At 35.3% G+C, this 22,073-nt stretch overlaps 1 protein-coding gene across 1 annotated transcript in view; it reads right to left on the bottom strand.

Annotated features, from left to right (window-relative positions):
• Window positions 1-461: 461 nt before the first annotated feature.
• Window positions 462-22,073, bottom strand: part of VPS35 (VPS35 retromer complex component) — a 29,970-nt gene continuing 8,358 nt past the window's right edge. Inside the window, exons 4-17 of the mRNA XM_039241654.1 lie at window positions 21,316-21,439; window positions 19,560-19,742; window positions 17,497-17,710; window positions 14,976-15,059; window positions 14,491-14,600; window positions 11,086-11,182; window positions 10,834-10,982; window positions 8,678-8,885; window positions 8,113-8,268; window positions 5,692-5,814; window positions 3,660-3,839; window positions 2,940-3,179; window positions 1,683-1,826; window positions 462-1,465 (exon numbers count right to left, since the gene is read on the bottom strand). Of these exons, the coding sequence (XP_039097585.1) occupies window positions 1,286-1,465; window positions 1,683-1,826; window positions 2,940-3,179; window positions 3,660-3,839; window positions 5,692-5,814; window positions 8,113-8,268; window positions 8,678-8,885; window positions 10,834-10,982; window positions 11,086-11,182; window positions 14,491-14,600; window positions 14,976-15,059; window positions 17,497-17,710; window positions 19,560-19,742; window positions 21,316-21,439 (2,192 nt within the window). The 3' untranslated portion in view covers window positions 462-1,285. The remainder of the gene's footprint in view (window positions 1,466-1,682; window positions 1,827-2,939; window positions 3,180-3,659; window positions 3,840-5,691; window positions 5,815-8,112; window positions 8,269-8,677; window positions 8,886-10,833; window positions 10,983-11,085; window positions 11,183-14,490; window positions 14,601-14,975; window positions 15,060-17,496; window positions 17,711-19,559; window positions 19,743-21,315; window positions 21,440-22,073) is intronic.

The following is a 22,073-nucleotide window of genomic DNA, read 5'->3' as shown; positions in this document are numbered from 1 at the left end:
GGCCCACAAGGAAAGGAACAGAGCCCTCTATGTGAATAAGCTTGGAAGCCAGCCCCAACCAAACCTTCAGGTGGCTGCCAGCTCCAGCCAAAATCTTGAGACATCCTAAGCTAGAACACTATGAGATATATGTCTGTTGTTTCAACACACTAAGTTTTGGGATAATTTGTTACATGACAGATAAAGGTGGTGAGCCTTTTGGGAATTAATGAGGTACCATGCCTAAGGAGAACAGGATAAGGCCAAGGAAAGCAAATGGGTATAAACAGAAGAGTAGACGGTGCCTTGCTCAAGAAGTGCTTAAAATGATCCAGCTGTAATATAAGTTATTACATGCTGTAATATAAGTAATATGAGTGTAATATAAGTAATTACAGTGCTGTAATGTAAGATTGTCCATTAAACTCCATAGGCATTCTACTAACTCCTATAAATCTAACATGAAAGGGTAAAAAGTCCAAAATTGTTAATAGCAACTTTATTGTTTCACTAGTGCAAAAAAAGAAAAAAAAAATCATGGTAATTGTACGATGCATTTCCCCTTAAATTTACAATGAAGGTTATACATAAATTATATTGATCACAAATTTCCTATTTTATACTATTTAGAACAAAATTATTTTGATAAATATGCCCAGAGGAAAACAAAGGTTCTTAATGAATGACGGAGTCCAAATATGCAAAATATAGCTTTTGGCTTTGACCATGGTGCTTTAAAATTCTCAGACATGCATTAATATATTCTAGTTTTAGGGAAAATATTACACATGGCCTTATTTTGCACGTAGGGAAAAACCCAAGCTGAATTTCACATACAGTATCCCTTTCCTCTAAATTAATCTCAAATTGGACTAGAGAACAGAGACAGACACTTTCAGGTTAGTACTTCCAAGTAATGAAGGCAATTACACAACCAACAAAACAAAGTAAAGGAAGAAGGACTTCATTAGTAGCTGAGATAAGTGATGGTTTGCTGTTTTTTGTTGTTATTATTGTTGGGTTTTTCATTGTTTTTGTTTTTTTTTAATAGATCACAGGAGTTTTAAATAGCAGATCAATCATGCTACCTGGGGTGAACAGACAGATTGAGCACTTATGAAGTGAATAACTTTATTAAGGTCTTGAAGGTGAGTGTCCGGAGGTGCTGGGTAAAACACATCACAGGTAAGAAACGGGAAACCTACCTCAGCATTTCTGAAAGGCACAATCTATGGAAGGGAAACCTAGTATAATAAAACCCTTACTGGATGTACATGGAAAGGAGTATGGTGAGCTGGTTTCCTTTCTAAAGGACGAGACCTTCATAAATTGGCCCCTCAGATTCTGGCGATTCTCGCCTCAAGCGCAAATGCTCCAGTGTGTTATGAAAATGTTTGTTAATCTGCTCTGTTTCTTCACTGGACTCAAGATTTGGGAGGTCTTCTCGAATCTTTTGGATAAGCTGGTTCAAAACCTGAATTGTGACCTACAAAAGAACATGCACAGTTTCATAATCAAGCATATACCATAAAAAATAAAGGATACTAGAGAATAAGAGAGAGTAGTAGGTGCATTCTCTAAACTCTGACATTCTTAAACAAACAAAAAGTATCAAGATGATAATCTTTAATATGTATCAAATCTCTGAAAAACAGGAAGGGAAAAATTAGTTCACTAACAATATTTTATTATAGTTTACTTACCGCATCATTTTCCTTTTCATAAAAATAGATATATCTGTTCAGAATTTCTATAAAAAGTTGCACTTGTAAAGAGGGGTCCATGCACTGATTTGCTATTTTCAGAGCTTTCTTTAAGCATTCCATTACCCTCTTGCCTCCATGAAGCTAGAATAAAAGTGAGGGGATTGGGGGTGGAGGGAGAGTATTAAAGGAATTAATGAAACACAAATGTCCCATTTCACAAAAAGAAATAAACAGAACCCTATGGTGGCTCTTTTTTAAGATACACAACAAATTTAAATCCTCTTCATTTTTTTTTAAGACACAGCTATATCTTAAAACAATTGTATTTGTTTTACATATTTATTTTTTTAAGGAGTATCCATTTTTTAAACGTTTATTTATTTAATTTGGGAGAGAGAGCTAAGGAGAAAGAGAATCCCAAGCAGGCTCCACACTGTCAGTGCAAAGCCCGAAGTGGGGCTCAAACTCACAAACCACGATATCATGACTTGAGCTGATATCAACAGTACAAAACCAACTGAGTCACCCAGATGCCCCTATTTTACATATTTATATGTTAAATGTTTTATATTAATTTATGATGTATACCTGTTTTTTCTTTTCTTTTTTTTTTTTAAGATAGAATGTGAGCTGGGGAGAGCCAGAGAGTGAATCTTAGGCAGGCTCCACACCCAGCATGGAGGCTGACATAAGGCTTGATCTCACAACCATGAGATCATGACCTGAGATGAAATCAAGAATCAAGACACTTAACTGAGCTACTCAGGCACCCTTATTATGTATACTTTTTTTTTTTAATGTTTAATTTATTTCTAGGAGAGAGAGAGACCACGTGAGTAGGGGAGGGTCAGAGAGAGAGGGAGTCACAGACTGAAACAGGCTCTAGGCTCTGAGCTGGCAGTCAGCACAGAGCCCGACGCGGGGCTCAAACCCACGAACCGTGAGATCATGACCTAAGTGAAAGTCGGACGCTTAACCAACTAAGCCACCCAGGCGCCCCTATTATGTATACTTTTTAAAGGTATATACTTTCTGTGTTACAATTTCTTTAAAGTGGGGCTTCACCACAGCATGTAACTCTCTATACATTATACATTACTGTCCATTTCATTTATTTTAATAAAGAAAGCAATTTCTTTGTCAGGTTTCCAAGCACTCCAAATGCTTCACTTCCAGTGCACAAGGTCATGGTAGCTATTTCCAGCTAACAATCCCCTCTTCTATAACATGACTAGGAATGACCTCCCTCCTTACCTCCTCCCCATTTTTGTCTGTGTTTCTGCCAGACCAGAAGAGATGTGCACAGGTGCTCACAGCTCGGCCCTGATCAGGTTTCTTCAGAAGTTTGGATGCAGCAAGTGCACACTGAGTCCTCAAAGGTTCATGATTCTCTTCACTGAAGCACTTCATCCTCTCAAAAGTACCAATGATCAAGGTGATGGCAGCAAGCTGTGCTTTGGAATCACTGATTTCATCTTCATACAGAGAAAATGCCTGGTGAACAAGAAGCAGAAGAGACCTTTACTACTATCTGCTTGAGCATTTTCTAAAGTACTTCCCACCAAATCCTCGTCTTGTCAGATGCTTCAGTACACAAGATGCTGACCCCTCCCTTGCAGAGGCACAAGACAGCTGGTATGGAAAGATACTTGCAACTTCCAACAAAGAAGCTTGTTTCAACTTTTGCTTAACCCAGAGTTTTCAAGCTGAATAAAGGAACTTTTTACCCCATGAAACACTTTTACCTGGGCTCACATGGAAATCTTAAATCTCATTAGCACCCAGTAACTGATCAATTTTCCTGTTCCAAATCAATCATTTTGACTATAGTATTAAGGAGTTCCAAGATGGTGGGAAAGGTGTAGTTACAAATTCAGTGAAGAGAAAATCCATGTGCACTAACCAATGTAACTACAGACAGGTGGCTGAACACAGCAAAACTGGTTAAACAACACAGAAAGACCAGACCATCACCTGGGACATAAATTCATATGCTACTGTTTCATGATTTTCAAAACCAATTTCTCCAGCAGCTAAAGCCCCTTGAAGAAAAAGTCTTAAGGGCAATTCTGCCAGCTCTGCTTTGATCAATGCACTGATAGTTTGGTGAGCAAATGAAAAAATCTTCTGGCATTTTTTTTCCCATTTGTCATCCTAAAAGGAAAAAAAAATAGTATAAATTACTTTACTTTCAAGAGTAACTTGTTCAAGAATATTCACTTTATGTGAAATGTCTTTAGAACAAACTGGGAAAGCAAGAAAGGTGAGCTCAGGGATCTCCTGGTATCCTCCTTCTTGGTCTCATTTATGAAGCACACAAATGAATCAAGCACAATGTCTTCTCAAAACATCAACTTGTAGTTACTGGCTTTAAAATTTTTGTATATTTGGCATTTGTTTTTTCTCATCAGAAAATCAACACATACCCCAAATGGACAGAATTAGTAGAATAAACCAAAGAATTTAAAAAATTGAAATCATCCCTAAATCCACCACCCAGCTATAATCACTAATAACATCCTGATGTTAATGTTTATTTTGTCTATGCAAATATAACATAGCTAGGATCTTTGTTCTGGTTTTGTTTTCTACGCCCAAGTAACTCACCAGAAGAGTTAAATTGGGTTCATGATGCATATAATTGCACCAAACTACTTTTCCTTCACTCATCTTGTCTTAACACTTTCCCTCATGATTCTAAGTTACTAGAAATTATTTTAATGACTAGAAAATATTTCACAAACTGGATATGGCATAATTTACTTAACTACTCCCTTTTGGAAATAATCTGCAATATCACAATGAATGCTCTGTATAATCCTTTATTGAATCCCTAATTATTTCCTTAGTATATATTCTTAGAATTATTAGCTCTTTTAAGGCTCTATTTACATACTTCCAAAGTTTTCTAGAAACACCGTACTATTTCACATACCCACCTTTACTATATAAAAATTGTCATCACATCATTGCCACTGCTGAACCTTATTTTTCTTTTCTACCAGTTTTATTTGTATAATAGAGGTTCATTGTTATAATTACTAGTGAGGTTAAATATTTTATCCATGTTTTACCACCTAAATTTCTTATTAAAGCAATCAATTCTTTTCATTTTTTAAATCAGATAATAGTATAGACTTGCTACAAGGATTAAATGCATAGTCCTCGGCATAGTATATGGCACATGGTAAATGCTGGCTGCTATTTCCATTGTTACATTTACCAAAATCTATACATAGAATGCTGGAAAGGGGACTAAATGAGTGGCTGGCATAATAAAAACTGGCCAAAAGTTGCTATGTCATGCTTGCACGTCTACTAAATGAACCTTATTTCTCCACTATTAGAAAAGTAAGTTTACTGAGGCTTACTCCTTAACAGTAACTGACTGTCCAACTATCAGGCATACCATATTTTAGTATTTTCTATAAAACTGTATCATTAATGACTTAAGCCATGATTCTGCTTAAGAATAAGTGCATAAAAAATGTACACGATTCATAAAATAATTTAATTTTAGGCTTTTGGAGACAGGTTATTATGCAATGTCAGGCCCTTTCATTAGGCCAAGCTACGATGAATCAGACCTTACCTGTTATGTACTTACAACCTCTACATGAGATAACTGTATCACTTTAGAACTGGTAAACACCCTATGAAAGTAAAATTATTCCTTAACTAAAGTGCTCTGAGCCAATTCTATAATAAACTTATCAATGTCTCACAAATAATCTTTAAATACAGGAAAAATTCTTAGCATAAATTTATACTGTTTTAATCTTCCATTTCTAGGTTTTTTATGTGATCTCTCAGCTACTATGCAATCTACCAACACCACTCTTAGGAATACCTAATACAGGATGCATAATGAACTGACTTACTGAAACTGGAATTAATTATACAATTGTCTATTTTTGTTTATGTCTGAAAGTTTATATAATAAATAACAAAGAACAGATGAAGAAAAAAAGAAAAAAAATAGTGACATACTTAAAAGTAAACCCACCACTTTAGAGTTCTCTTTGTAGCGAAATGCCAGCTGGTAAGCTGCAAATACCAAAGGTGGCAGTGTGAAGCGAATCCGTTGATTTCCACCAGCTCCAAAATGTTTTCGTGCCGTGTTTAAAATCTGACCCCAAAAAAACACAGAAAAACCCCATCCCAAAACATTAATCTTTCCTGCACTATGATTAATCATTTATAAAAGTAAATGAGGTCTCTACTCATCGTCATTACTACCATTTTTGACTGCATCTGATACAGCAGGCTTCACAGTAGATGCTTTACATTTATCTCGCTGAGTCAATACAATTGACATGACAACCAAGACAGATAGTAACCCCATTTCACAAATGAAGAAGCTTGAGGTTCAAAGAGGTTGCATAATCTGCCCACGGTTACACAAGTAGACACAGAGACAGATGTAAATATATTTTCATAAACACATGTACAAAGTACACTGTGTTGATAAAGACTACAGGCTCTGGGGGCAGCTGGGTGGCTCAGTAGGTGGCTCAAGTCCAACTCTTGACTTCAGCTCAGGTCATGACCTCACAGTTCATGGGTTCAAGCCCCACATCAGGCTCTGTGCTGCCAGTACAGAGCCTGCTTAGAATTCTCTACCTCCCGACTCTCTCCCCTCCATTCCTCCCCCATTGGCACACCCACTCCGTCTCTCTCTTTCAAAATAAATAAACTTAAAAAAATAAATAATAAATAAGAATAAAATTAGGGGCACTGGGTGGCTCAGTTGGTTAAGTGTCCAACTTCCACTCAGGTCATGAACTCATGGCACCTCAGGGCCTGGAGCCTGTTCTGGATTCTGTGTCTCCCTACCTCTCTCTGCCCCTCCCCTGCTCATGTTTTGTCTGTCTGTCTCTCTCAAAAATAAACATTAAAAAAATTTTTTTTAAATAAAAAATAAAGAAAATACTTTCTAACACTTAACTACCTGACTGACCCTGAGTAAATTATTTACCTTCTCTTAGCTATAAAAGTTTCATTTGAAAAATGGGGTAGAATATTTCAAGTGTTCAAATAACATTTGAAGTGTTACCAGCTCCTGACAAAGGCTCAGAAAATGTTGGCTATTAGTAGGATGCAAAAATAGCTGTATGCACATTGCTGATATGTTATACCTCCTAATTCAGGGGGAAAAAATACCATTAAAGTCAAAAGAAATGGCAATGTACTTTAAAAAGAGCCACTGTGAAACATCAGGTTTTTCAGAAAAAACACAAATATTCATGAAATATTTTTTACTATGTGTGACACACTGTGACATATTCAGATTCTGTATTCACAAAATATCCTCTGATACAATGTAGACAGATAGAGAATGCATTCCCCCTTGAGAAGGTCAGAGCTAATAATCTTTGCCTTAATTCTCAGTACATAGGCATAATCAATTGACTAGATGTGGAAGGCATTACTTCCTACTACTGCATTTGGTATGCAACAAAAAGTGAAAACCAATACAGGCATGTATGTATGTGAGACACAAACATAAGGGAATCAGTTAAAATATTTAAACAATCAGCCAGTCACCGTGTACAGATCACACACAGTGCACAGAACGTGACACTGGAATGCCCAGAATATTTATCGTTAAGCCAAGTCAAAGACTATCTTATCGCCAATAGAAATGAGCTTCTTTTTCACACTGCTTATGAACGAGTACAAGAGTGTGAACTACAACAAAAGAAATCAATAGGAGAAAGTCAGGACTCAACCTCAAATAAAAATGTTCCCCATTATAGCAGTCTAACCATAAAGCCTCATGCATCTAACAACAGTTAAACTACACCTTTTCCAAACAATAAAAAAACAGCCATCTGTGCTACCTTTCATTAAAACAAATCATCTGGTATCAGTCACCAATATTCCTACTCAGGCAACATGTTATTCATTTCACAAAGATTTGTTGAGGACTATGATAAAGGGAGAACTTCAATTGATTGTTCTTTACCAGGAAAGAGAGGTTAAGAAAAAGACAATCTGAATTTTAAAGTGTTTTCATACATTTTCAATGCGGCAAACACATACAACTTATATTTGGAAACATAAATATAATTGAATATAAGGACTGTTGCTCATATTTTAAATATTATAATAAACACTGGACAATTCTAAAAGCAGCACAGCTGAAAAAGAAAACAAACATGCAATGAATACTGAACACCCAACTAAAGGAAGATGGGCTTTCTGTAATTCTTAGAAGTCTTCAATGAAACTAGAGAAACCAACTTGTTCCCACAATTATGCATTTATATATAAAGTAAAAGTCCATGGATGTCACTTAATCTTTTATTCAGCCGCAATTTTTTAAAAATCTTCTAAGGCCACAGCTGCATTAGACCATTTAAGGCACATCTCCATGTGATCTCATGGAGCTGTTGAAGGCGTATGATAATTGAGTTACTCATACCAAGTACTGCTGGTCAGGGTCCTCAGACCGTAGAAGATGAATGAATCTGCCCACAAGGCTTTGCTCATCAGCAAAGTCTTCTGGATCTGGGTCTTCTATGGGCTGATCTGGCTGATCTTGAATCAATGTGGATACCAAATTCATTATGGAATCCACCTATAACATGAGACACAGAAACCCACTGAAGTGAAACTATCAGCATATAAAATCACTATCAAATGTGTTTCCAGTTGTATAAAGTTACCAAACAGTATTAACAATATAATTCCTTTTATTATAAGAAAGTTTACATATGTTGACACAGATATAGACAAGAGTTTGGAAAGAGATGCACCAAATATTAATTTACAGTAATATTCTCTTACTGATAGGATTATAATTAATTATAAGTTATAATTATAAGTTAATTTCTTCTTTATATTTCTGATTTATATAATGAATAGCTGATTATAACCTTTTTTAGTATTAAATTACTCTCTCCTCCCATTTCATGTGTCTTTCTCAAGATCTAAAATCCTAACTACATTGTCTGTTTTCCTAATACAGCATGTCGGTATTCTCTTACCTGGTCTTGAGAGACAATTTCTGTGTTATAATCCAGAACATTACTAAGCACATAACAACTCATGCTCTTCCTGGACTCATAGTCAAAGTACTCAAAAAGTGGGTGAAAATGTTTTAATTTCAAGACTGTTAAAATATTGTTGTAAGTGTCAACAGGTATCTTCAAAAGTCTGGTGAGCTCCTTTGAAACTGCACTACTGGTAGCAATACTAAAAAAGACAAACAATAGCCATTTAATGAGTAAAATCAACTTTCTATATATACAAATAACTTATTGCATAAAAATTTGAAAATTTTCATTTATACGTTAAAGGAAATAGGTCAAGTGAGTCACACCATGTTGAAATACTCCAATGACCTTCTTCTGAGAAGACAGAGATGTCCATGAATATGTATTCATCTCTTAATTTTCCATTATACAAATAAGATGTTAACAGTCCCCAACTCAATGTGTACTCAACTTGTACAGCTCAAGGTAAAATGACTATCTAGAATTTCACATTTCTAAGGAAAGTATTTTAAGTAGTAGTTAAGTTCCTGGGTAGCCAATAAATACTATATATTCCTGATGAAAATAAGTAGTAAGAAAAATTCATGCAAAAGTAGCAACTCCACAAAACAAACTGTTTCTTGTGCATCAGATGTTGGTCATTAAGGCAAAGCAGGCTAAACTTAAGGTAGTAGCTAATAGGAGTATTCTGTGGAGATGAGGCATTTATAAGACCTTTAGAGGTTGGGATTTCTAATTCCTTACATTGTCTAATTTTACTTTAAAACTTACATGGGGTAATACATGGGGGGTGGGGGAATACAGATACATAATTTAATTTTCTCTCATATTTAACATTCGAGACCTGGAATGTTTTTCATTTCACAAAAAATGGAAGTAACCAAAAAAGGGTGGGAGGGAGTGGCAAATAAAAGGAGGTAAAAGGAAAATGAGAAATCTTCCTGATGTTACCACACCACCAGAAAGGAGATGGAAAGGAAAAGGATGGTATGAAGTAAAATTATTATTAAAAATATAGTTTTTAATTATTAAAAATAATTGACCCCATGTTCAGATGCAGTGCAGGATGGGACAGTAGGGGAACTGCTGGTGAAAAGGTAGAGATAAGAACTGCCCACAGTGGCCACTAGAGGATGCCACAGACTAGGACAGCATAGTTGAGGAAGCTCCCAAGTAGGCCAACAAAATCGATTTTCCTTGATGACACCACAATCAAAGCTCAAAATAGAAAAAGTTTTTAAACCAATTTAACTTCCACACCTTAAATACATAGCTGTTTATACTTTTTCACAACTTACTCATCTGCAGGAAATCACTTCTTATGGAAACACTGCTTAACATAAACACAGGTGACCCATGAACAGAGATCTGAATTGTGCAGGCCCACTTATACATGTTTTTCTATACATACAGTACAGTACTATGAAGTGTATTTTCTCTTCCTGTAATATTCTTATAGCATTTTATTTTCTCTGGCTTACTTGATTGTAAGACTATAGTATACAATACATAGAACATAGAAAATACATGTTAATTGACTGTTTTTTATTAGTAAGGCTTCTGGTCAACAGTAGGCTATCAGTAAAGTTTTGGGGGAGTCAAAAGTTATAAGCAGTTTTTCAATTGTACAGGTCAATGCTCCTAACCCCAACACTGTTCAAAGGTCAACTACTAATTTCCTTACCAGTTTGAAAACTCATTCATATTCTGAAATGGAAATACTGGTTATACTCCATGAGTGCCACTACTTGATCACTGTACACAATCAAGGTATTGGTTGGCACTTTCTGCCCTGGTTAACACCATGCAATGAATCTAACAAATGCTTCAGACAAATGCTAACATTTCCAAAAGCAATTAAGAAAACAAATCTGGGATTAAAAAAGTGTTTTATGAGGTTTTAAAAAAATGTAACTTTGGGGCGCCTGGGTGGCTCAGTTGGTTAAGCGCCCGACTTCAGCTCAGGTCATGATCCCACGGTTTGTGGGTTCGAGCCCCACGTCGGGCTCTGTTGACAGAGCCTGGAGCCTGCTTCAGATTCTGTATCTCCCTCTCTATCTGACCCTCCCCTACTCACACTGTCTCTCTCTCTCTCTCTTAGAAATAAATTAAAAAAAAAAATTTTTTTTAATGTAACTTTGACTTACTGTTCAAGGTTGAGCTTATTAAATATCTCCACTGTAGTTTCCAGAACTTTATCAACATAGTCCACACGATCAGGGTAACACTTCATAGCAAGATTAATGAGAGAGACTTGTAAAGACACAACATCCTCGGAAGGCATGTCTTGTCTAGACTGAAATATTTAGAAAACCACAGAATTTATTTTAAATAATCACAACGGGATCAACCAGCTGACAAGTTTCCAAATTTTGAGAATTTAGAAAAGCCATTCAAACCTGTATTACTGTAGCCACCTGCTGTGAAAATATGTCAAAAAGTTTAATATCTGCTGGGATTCCAGGTCCATCTTCACGGTGAGCAAATAAAGCTAATCTGAAAAAGAAAACAATCTTAACAAATACAGAGATTTGAGAAGTGGGATCAAGGGTGACACTTAATTCTTTATACTTTGCTGTATTTTCTTTTTTTTAATAGTTTATTGTCAAGTTGGTTTCCATATAACACCCAGCACTCATCCCCACAAGTGCCCTCCTCCATGCCCATTAACCCCCTTCCCCTCCACCCCACTCCCATCAGCCCTCAGTTTGCTTTTGGCATTACTGTATTTTCTATAAGGTATTTCCCCTAGAACACTAAAAACGATTTTGAAAAAGGATGTGGAATGGAGCCATTCCCTCCATTCATTTTTTAATTAAGTTTTTAATTCCAGTACAACTGTGTTATCAGTTTCAGTGTACAATATAGTGATTAAATTATTCCATATATCATCCCGTCCTCATGAAGAGTGCCCTCCTTGATCCCCATCACCTATTTTACCCATCTCCCCTACCCACCACCTCTCTGGTAACCACCAGTTTATTCTTTACAGTTAAGAAACTGTTTCTTGGGATGCATCTTTTTTCCTTTGCTTGTTTTTTTTTCCTTAAATTTCATAAGTGCAATCATACGGTATTTGTCTTTTTCTGACTTCTTTCACTTAGCTTAATACTCTCTAGCTCCATCCATGTCATTGCAAATAGCAAGATTTCATTCTTTTTTATGGCTAAATGTATGTATATAGAACACATCTTCTTTACCCATTCATCTATCATGGGCTGCTTACATAATTTGGCTATTGTAAATAATGATGCAATAAACAAAGGGTTGTATGTATCCCTTTAAATTAGTGTTTTTGTATTTTTGGGGTAGATACGCAGTAGTGTGATTAGTGGATGGTAGGGTAGATTTGTTTTTAAGTCTTTGAAGAACCTCCATACTGTCTTTCACAGTGGCTATTCCAGTCTGCATTCTGATCAACAGTGCAAGAGGGTTCCTTTCTCTCCACATCCTCACCAACATTTGTTGTTTCCTGCATTTTTGCCATTCTGAGAGGTGTGAGGTATCATCTCATTGTAGTTTTGATTTGTATTTCCCTGATGATGAAAGATATTGAGCATCTTTTCAAATGTCTGTTGGCTATCTGTATGTCTTCTTTGGAGAAATGTCTGTTCATGACTTTGGCCATTTTTTTAAATTGGATTGTTTTTGAGTATTGAGTTTTATCATTTCTTTATAGATTTTGGATACTATCCCTTTATTGGATATGTTATCTGCAAATATCTTCTCTTCAGTAGGTTGTCTTTTAGTTTTTTTAATTGTTTGCTTCACTATGCAGAAACTTTTTTTTAAGTTTATTTATTTATTTATTTATTTTGAGAAAAAGAGCAAGCAAGGAAGGAAGGGGCAGAGAAAGAGGGAGAATCACAAGCAGGCTCTGCACTAGCACCAAGCCTGACATGGGGCTCAGTCCTATGAACTTTTGAGATCATGACCTGAGCCCAAATCAAGAGTCAGATGCTTAACCAACTAAACCACCCAGGTGTCTCAGAAACTTTTTATTTTGATATAGTCCCAATAGTTTATTTTTGCTTTTATTTCCCTTGCCTCAGGAGACATATCTAAGAAAATGTTGCTATGGGCAATGTCAGAGAAATAACTGCCTGTACTCTCTTCTAGGATTTTTATGACTTCAGGTCTCACATTTAGGTCTTTAATCCATTTTGAGTTTATTTTTGTTTAGTAAGAAAGTGATCAATTCATTTTTAACTAAATAGTTTTGTGTTTGATGTCTTATTTCACTGAATTCTTACTACATATACCATATTTTATACTATACCACAGATCTCTTCAATAGGCCAATTTTGTCATATGCTTTGAAGCCGAATCAAGTAGATATGGATAAAAATGCATTAAAGTAACAAATGCATTCAACAGCCATGCTTTTAAAGAGCAATTTTTAAAAGATATATTCCATTATTAGCTTCCCTTAAGAGTATGTCCAACTTGCAAATAATTCTTGCTGCCCAGGTTTGAACAGATAATTTGGAGAATTTGCTATATAAATTCTCAGACTTTAATAACTTAGGTAAGTAAAATATAACAAAAAGTATTTGCAAAAATAAATCTTCACTTGGGTTTCTGGTTTCATTATGTCAATGATATGTAAGCTCACAAGCAGCATACCTATTATATCCTGGCACTCAGCATGGGTGCCAAGCAAGCACTCATTAAAACCATTATCAAAGGCAAAGTTATATAATTTCAACCAAGACCAGTGGCTAAAGAAGTAAAATTTAAGCCTAAAAGGAATTTACCAAACATATTTAATATTTCAAAATTCTTCTTTAAAAAAATGTGATGATAGAGTGATTACCTGAACATTCTTAATCATCTATATCTAATGGATACTTGATTAAAAAAAAAAAAACACAAAAAACTCCAAATCAAATCAGTTCCCACTAAAAGGTCTCTTTCATTACTATAAAAAAATTTTTTGGGGGGCGCCCGGATGGCTTAGTCTGTTAAGCGTCCAAATTTCGCTCAGGTCATGATCTCGCGGTTCGTGGGTTCGAGCCCCACGTCGGGCTCTGCGCTGACTGCCAGCTCGGAGCCTGGAGCCTGTTTCAGTCTGTGACTCCCTCTCTCTCTGATCCTCCCCTGCTCATGCTGTCTCTCTCTCTCCTAGAAATAAATAAAACGTTAAAAAAAATAAAAAAAATAAAATAAAATTGAAAATTTCAATTCTCCTTTTGGACTCAGCTGATGTCTGTATGTGACAGTACTGGCAGAGGATGGGGATCCCTGTCACTGTCCTTCCTTCCCCACAACCTGGAAAGCTACTGAAGAGCATGGTGGAAGNATTTTTTTGTTCTTTGGATTTATAAGATTTAAATAATGGATCTGTATGACTTTGCCAATTAAATGTCTAGATTAAGAGTATTCATGGGGCACCTGGGTGGTTCAGTCAGTTGAACATCCAACTTTGGCTCAGGTCAAGATCTCACGGCACATGAGTTCGAGCCCCACTTTAGGCTCTGTGCTGACAGATGAGAACGTGAAGCCTGTTTCAGATTCTGTGTCTCCCTCTCTCTCTCTCTGATTGCCCCTCCCCTGCTTGTGCTTGCTCTCTCTCTCTCAAAATAAATAAACATTTAAAAAAATTAAAAAACAAGAGTATTCATCATCTCCACTTCTGCTGCTAAGCCTCTTTCATGCCTAAGCTCGGCAAGCACCTGGTAGATAATCGTACTTACAGAACTAAACTGTTGATAAAGATGTAACAGAAATAAGTTAATTACAAAAATGTTTTAAATTCATTGTCCCAAGTCAGAACACTGCCCTCCAGTATTGGAAATGCTTACCTATCAATTAAAGCAATGATTATGTTTTTCACATTTACATTTTGGTGTAACTCAGCACAGGCCCGGAGAAAAGGATTCAAAGTTTGAAGGTGGAATTCATCAGGGAAAACCTGAAAATCAAATAATAATTGATTGATACAAGTAAAAGTATTTCACATTATATTCTGGACTTATGGCAAAGGTCATATTTGTGAAAACAATCATTTTAATCTTATACAACTAAATTCAAATGCATTACTTTTGAGCCTCTTTAAACATAAAGCCAGACAGAAATATTCCAATAACCAAAGTACATCTACAATTAAACAAAAACTAATGAGAACTAGAGGGCATGAAAACTATCCTTTCCTACATTTTTGGGGAAAAAAACATCAATACAAAGGCCAAGTTATCAGTAAGAGAAAATCCTTACTCAGGCCAGCTTATATTGAAAATTAATGAAAAACAAAATGAGTCCTTTTAAAAAGTGAAATGTTCTCACTTACCTGAATAATACACTCCATGAGATATTCTTGAGCCAAAGCATCTCTACAATTCACAACTTGCTCCAATATCCCAGTCAAAACAATCTAAAAGAGAAAGAGTTAAAAAAAACAACATTATTTTTAAATCCTAAACCACTCCTCTATAACATAAACTATTAATTTGAAAATCTTACTTTGGATTTCTATTACCCATATTTCAGTTAAACTTTTAACATTTTACAGAAGAAGTTTTTAAGTTTACATCCTAGTTAGTTAGCATATAGTGCAACAATGATTTCAAGAGTAGATTCCTTAATGCTCCTTACCCATTTAGTCCATCCCTCCTCCCACAACCACTCCAGCAACCCTGTTTGTTCTCCATATTTAAGAGTCTCTCACGTTTTTGCCCCCCTCCCTGTTTTTATATTATTTTGCTTCCCTTCCCTTATGTTTTGCATCTTAAAGTCGTCATATGAGTGAAGTCCTATGATACTGTCTTTCTCTGACTAATTTCACTTAGCATGATACCCTCTAGTTCCATCCACGTAGTTGCAAATGGCAAGATTTCATTCTTTTTGAATGCTGGGTAATAGTCCATTGTATATATGTATGTATATACATACATACATATGTATATACCACATCTACAGAATAATTTTTAAATAAAAATTTAAGCAAAAAATTTTGGGCTTCTATTAAGTAAGTCATTTCAGATGAAGTTCATTTTATCAATTTTTTTCTCTTATATAATTTGTGCCCTTTGCGTCCTAAGAAATCTCTGTGTAATTCAACATTGTAAAGATTTCTTTTGCATTTTTTCTTTTTTTTTTTTTTTAGATTTTCTTCAATATTTTATTTATATAGAAATACTTAAAAAATGAAGTAGCACCATTACTTAAGTTTTACCTTTATTATGAAAACTTTAAATGTCAGAAAAATAAAACTCTTGATACAATTTCAAATCTTGTCTCAGCAAATATAATATTAGTATTTGACCATGAGGTTAAAGGCCCTTTATCATAAAATAAAATATACTTTGTTTTTTAAACTTTGCTCAGTAAAGTACATTTAAGCTCAAGTAACGTCACCTACATATACATAAACAAGTGGTAAACAAATGTATTAAAATAGGAATACTAAAACTATAGTGGCCCAACAGAATTTTCGTAGCTTGCACTGAATTCTATTTATACAAATGTTAGAAAGCATCAACATTTCCTTTTGATGTGTTTATACATTTCCGNAACTTTAAATGTCAGAAAAATAAAACTCTTGATACAATTTCAAATCTTGTCTCAGCAAATATAATATTAGTATTTGACCATGAGGTTAAAGGCCCTTTATCATAAAATAAAATATACTTTGTTTTTTAAACTTTGCTCAGTAAAGTACATTTAAGCTCAAGTAACGTCACCTACATATACATAAACAAGTGGTAAACAAATGTATTAAAATAGGAATACTAAAACTATAGTGGCCCAACAGAATTTTCGTAGCTTGCACTGAATTCTATTTATACAAATGTTAGAAAGCATCAACATTTCCTTTTGATGTGTTTATACATTTCCGGTTTTTTTTGTAATAATATAGGATAAAATATGCTTTATATCACTGAATAGAAAATATGCTGGGTGAAGCAGATCTGGAAGATTTTTTTGCATTTTCTTTTAAAAATTTTATAGTTTTGCAGCACCTCGGAGGCTCAGTCAGTTAAGTGTTCGACTCCAGCTCAGGTTTGTGAGTTCAAGCCCTGTGTCAGGCTCTGTGCTGACAGCTCAGAGCCTGGAGCCTGCTTCAGATTCTGTGTCTCCCTCTCTCTCTGCCCCTCCTCCACTTGCACTCTGTCGTCTCTCTCAAAATTAATATTAAAAAAAAAAACAACACCTTAAAAGTTTTATGGTTTTATATTTACACCTCTGATCCATTTTTGAGTTTTTCTACATGATATGAAAATGAGTCATTCAAGGTTTTTTTTTGCACAGAGACATCCAACTGTTTCAGGACCATTTGTTGAAATGGTTACCATTACACTTTTATCAAAAGTAATTTATCATATATAAGTGAGCCCATTCTGGATTATCTTTTCCAGGACTCAGCAAATCCAGCCCAATAATATGTTTTTGTAAATCACTACCACATTGTCTGTTGTTGCTTTTCACTACACCTGCAGAGTTTAGTACTTACAAAATCAAAAAATATATTACTATTCTTCCTTTACAGAGATAGCTTATCAATCTGTTTTATTTCCCCCACTGATGTGTTTATGTGTTTATCCCTTCCACCAATATTGTATTATCTTTCTGTAGTTTTAGAGTAAATTTACTCTAATATTAGAGTAAATGTAGTTAATCTCAATTTCAGAAAAATTGGTACCTTAATATTGGATCTTCCAATCCACAAACTGAAAATCAATTTACTTAAATCCTCTTTAGTTTTAAAATTGTTTTCAAAGTAGTATTTTTTAATAAAAATATTTTTAAAAATTAGACATCAATTTCTATCTCACGACATAAGAAAAAGTGACAAACAAAAGGATATAAACCTGTTTGTAACGTTCCACATTTACACCTTCCAACTGACTGAGGCGCACCAAATTTGTTCCCACTAAAATTCTCAGTTCTTGTCTTTCTCGTTCTCTTTTTTCCCTATCTCGGCTATGTCCCTGATGTTGCATTCGCACCCAGAGCTTGTTCATCTCTGCAAAGTTGAGTAGTACAAAATCCATGGAATCACTGATATCGCCAGTTGTTTCTTCACTGCAAAGAAACAGTTGAAAATATCTTTATATACACTATGCTATAGGACCAACTTAACTGTTATCCCTCTCCTTTGTGCACTTCCTTATTGCATCAATACATCAATGTTTTCTATAAGATACTTTAACTTCATTGGCTTAGTGTTCAATTTCAAGGGAAATAGACTCAAGAGGAAAAAAACTACCAGGGAGAGAACACAGTATAAGTATAAAGGGACAAAAAACTTTCCTCTACTCTACCCAGGGCCAACTTGTTCTTACAACAACTCCATTAATTCAAAAAGCCTAAAAGCTTTGATACTAATAACATACCATACTGCTAATTACATCATCTTATTGTTGAACATTTTACGGTTCCAATTGGAATATAAGCTTTGAGAGGGAAAAGACTATGTTATTTCCTGCTTATTTTTCATCTCCTAGGATAGAGAACATAGTTTTCAAAATTATTTTAATAATTGCCTAATTAAATGCTCAAACCTGGCATGCCTTGGTGGCTTAGTCAAGAATCTGACTCTTGATTTTGGCTGGGGTCATGATCTCACGGTTCATGAGTTCAAGGCCTACCTCAATTCTCTTGGGATTTCTTTTATCCTTCACTCTCTCCAAAAAAAAAAAAAAAAAAAAAAAAAAAAAAAANTAAAAAAATAAATGCTCAAAAGTGACAGTCATATTATAATAAAACAAATAACCATCTCCTTAACACTTAAGTTTTTACCTCTTCTATACTGTTTAACTTTGTCATATACATGGTAAATTTTTATTATATTCTTTTTTCTTAAAAAGGAACTGATAGGGGCTCCTGGGTGGCTCGGTTGAGTGTCTGATTTCAGCTCCGGTCACGATCTTATGGTCCACGAGTTCAGGCCCCGTATTGGGCTCTGTGCTGAAAGCTCAGAGCCTGGAGCTTGCTTCAGATGCTGTGTCTCCCTGTCTCTGTGCTCCTCCCCGACTCATGTTCTGTCTCTCTCTCAAAAATAAATAAAAACATTACAAAAAAAAAAAAAGGAACTGATATAGATATACTAAAAACTACTGAATTGTACACCTTAGAAATAAATGAATAAATAAACAAGGGGTGCCTGGCTGACTCAGTTGGTAGAGCATGTGACTCTTTATCTTGGGATCATGGGTTCGAGCCCCATGTTGGGTGTAGAGATTACCTAAATAATAATAAAAAAATAATAAAAATAAATGAGATTAAACAAAAAGAAATTAAGTTCCTCAATCTACGGAATCTTCACATAAATAGCTCATCTAGTCAGTTAAAGACCATAGTTGGCTGACCATCCACACTTGTTGCAGAATAAATGTGCAGTGGACATGGGTACTGGAATACTGGTCACACAAAGACAAGGCTCTCACTGAAAGGCTTTTGTTTTTTCAGTTTTGGAGTTAGTATGTAATTTGTGTACACAGATAATTTAAGTCTCTTATATCCCTGTTATCTAGCTTATGAAACTGATAATATACTCAAGAAACAATAAGAAAATTAGCCTAGCTCATGGAAAAAGTTAAGCATACTTCATGATTTCATCACAAATATAATTTAAAAGGTCACATTTTCAAAGAACACTTAATGTAATAGAAAAATGCCCTCAAATGTGTTAGATGAAAAAAGCAGTCTCTAATATTTCACAGACGTAAGTTTCATAATAGTACATTTTACATTACACCACACATGCTCAAGAGTTCTGTATCACAGGGGAAATCTATACATGAAATGCTACAGGTGGCTAGTTGGCTGTGGGTAGAATTACTGAGATTTATTTTCTTCCAAACACTTTCCTACACTTCTTACATATTTTACAAAAAATATTACAACTAAATCAAGAAAGAAAATCACTTACTCTGTTGGCTCTCCTTCATCAGGTAAGATGTTTCTGGTACACTGAAGAAGATAGTTCCGAAGAAATAAACCTCTCAAGGGATGCTGCACACCACGACACATTTCTACCAAATCTTTCAAAATATCTTTCCTGGACTGAGGAAATGATTTGACGTATACAACTCCAACTGTGATCAATAGATAACTAGGAGGATTATGAGAAAACATTTAATGTAAAAAAAAAAAAAAATCCAAAAATAAATAAATTAAATAATTAAATATCCAAATCAGGAATTTGATTATGTCCAAACATACTGACTACGAACCTGTTAAGCAAGACTGGGACCATGTTTTTCTTCTGCACAATGAAAAAACATCCAATTTAAAATATAACCACAGTGCCTGGGTGGCTTAGTCAGTTAAGTGTCTGACTTTGGCTCAGGTCATGATCTCATGGTTTGTGGGTTCAAGCCCTTCATCAGGCTCTCTGCTGTCAGCGCAGAGCCTGCTTTAGATTCTGTCTCCCTCTCTCTGCCCCTCCCCCACTTGCCTACACATAAACATCTCTCTGAAACATAAACATTTAAAATATATATATAAATGGGGCGCTGGGAAAGTTCAGTCGGTTAAGCGTCCAACTTTGGCCAAGATTTCACGGTTCGTGGGTTCGAGCCCCGTGTCAGGCTCTGTGCTGACAGCTAGCTCAGAGCCTGGAGCCTACTTCAGATTCTGTTTCTCCCTCTCTCTCTGACCCTCCCTTGCTCATGCTGCCTCTCTCTCTCTCTCTCAGAAATAAATAAAACATTAAAAAATTTTTTAAATATATATATATATATATATATATAGAAAACCACTCACTGACCCTGCCCCAACTTACATATATATTTACAATGTATTTACATACATTATGTACATGTATATTTATATACATACACAAATATATGTGTATATATATATAAGTTTACAAATATCTATGTACATGCAAACATATATATACACATGAGTATCATAATCACCTTTAAACATATTAGGAAGAGAATAAACATCGTTAATTTTTCTTGTAGTCAAGACATTAAAATAGTATGTACACTTTTCTATTTCCAAAGTTCTTCAACTATCTATATAAAAAGTAGAATTAATTATACCCTAAAACCTTAAAAAAAAAACACACAAAAACAGCGTATAGGGGTGCATGAGTATCCCAGTTGCTTAAGTGTCCAACTTTGGCTCCGGTCATTATCTCACAGTTTGTGAGTTCTAGCCCCACATCAGGCTCTGTGCTGACAGCTCATAGCCTGCTTCAGATTCTGTCTCCCTCCCTCCCTACACTTGTGTGTGTGTGTGTGTGTGTGTGTGTGTATCTGTGTGCTCTCTCTCTCAAAAATAAATATTAAAAAAAATAAAGCGGGGGGGGGCACATGGGTGATTCAGTCGGGTAAGCACCCAACTTCAGCTCAGGTCATGATCTCATGGTTCGTGAGTTTAAGCCCTACATCAGGATCTGTGCTGACAGCTCAGAGCCTGGAGCCTGCTTCAGATTCTGTGTCTTCCTCTCTCTCTGCTCCTCCTCGACTCGCTTTCTGTCTCTTTCTCTCTCTCAAAATAAATAAAACATTAAAAAAAAAAAAAAGGAAACCCAGGTATCTACCAAAATGTTAATCTCAATGTGTTAAGAAATTAAAAAACCTTAAAAATAATTTTTAAAAATTAAAGTTTAAAGGCTATAACATACAGTGGAAAATGCAGTTATAAAAGCTGTCAGATTCTCAATTACTTACAGCCTTGGGATAATGTTTCCAGCATACTGTACAAGTTCATAGAGATCTGCCACTTTTCTTCCTTTAGCAAATTCATCTGTCAGGTAGACCTCCAAATAGTGTAGTTCATCAGAAATAGCCATATCTTTTTATTATGATTAAGGATTCAAATAAAGCTAAGCCAGCCTAAGCAATATTCTTTAACTTGTTGGAGTCATTAAACTACTGGGCAGATCATCTTAAACATCAGTCCTTTAAGAAAGTATGTGTTCAAGTGAAGACAATTTCAATGGGCTTTCTTTATTCTAAAGGTTTTGTGAGGCGCCTGGGTGGCTTAGTCAGTTAAACACTGACTTAGACTTCGGCTCAGGTCATGATCTCACAGTTCATGAGTTCAAGCCCCGCATGGGGCTCTGTGCTCACAGATCAGAGCCTGGAGACTGCTTCAGATTCTGTGTCTCCCTTTCTCTCTGCCCCTACCCTGATCGTGCTCTATCTCTCCCTCTTTCAAAAATATATAAACATTAAAAAAAAATTTAGATAAAAGATTTTGTTCACTCATATGTGGAATTTAAGAAACAAAATAAATGAGCAAAAAGAAAAAAGACAGACAAACCAAGAAAGAGACTCTTAACTATAGAGAACAAACTGATGGTTACTAGAGGGGAGAGGAATTGGAAGATGAGTGAAATAGGTGATAAGGATTAAGGAGGGCACTTGTCATGATGAGCACCAGGTGTTAAAAACTTAAAAAGAAAATGAAATGAAATGCTAAAGAA

This window comes from Hyaena hyaena, unplaced genomic scaffold, assembly GCF_003009895.1.
Source record: "Hyaena hyaena isolate Hyena2069 unplaced genomic scaffold, ASM300989v1 scaffold_7, whole genome shotgun sequence".
Lineage (NCBI taxonomy): Eukaryota > Metazoa > Chordata > Mammalia > Carnivora > Hyaenidae > Hyaena > Hyaena hyaena.
The sequence above is the reverse complement of the archived record's forward strand: the minus strand, read 5'-3'. Positions and strand labels throughout refer to the sequence as shown.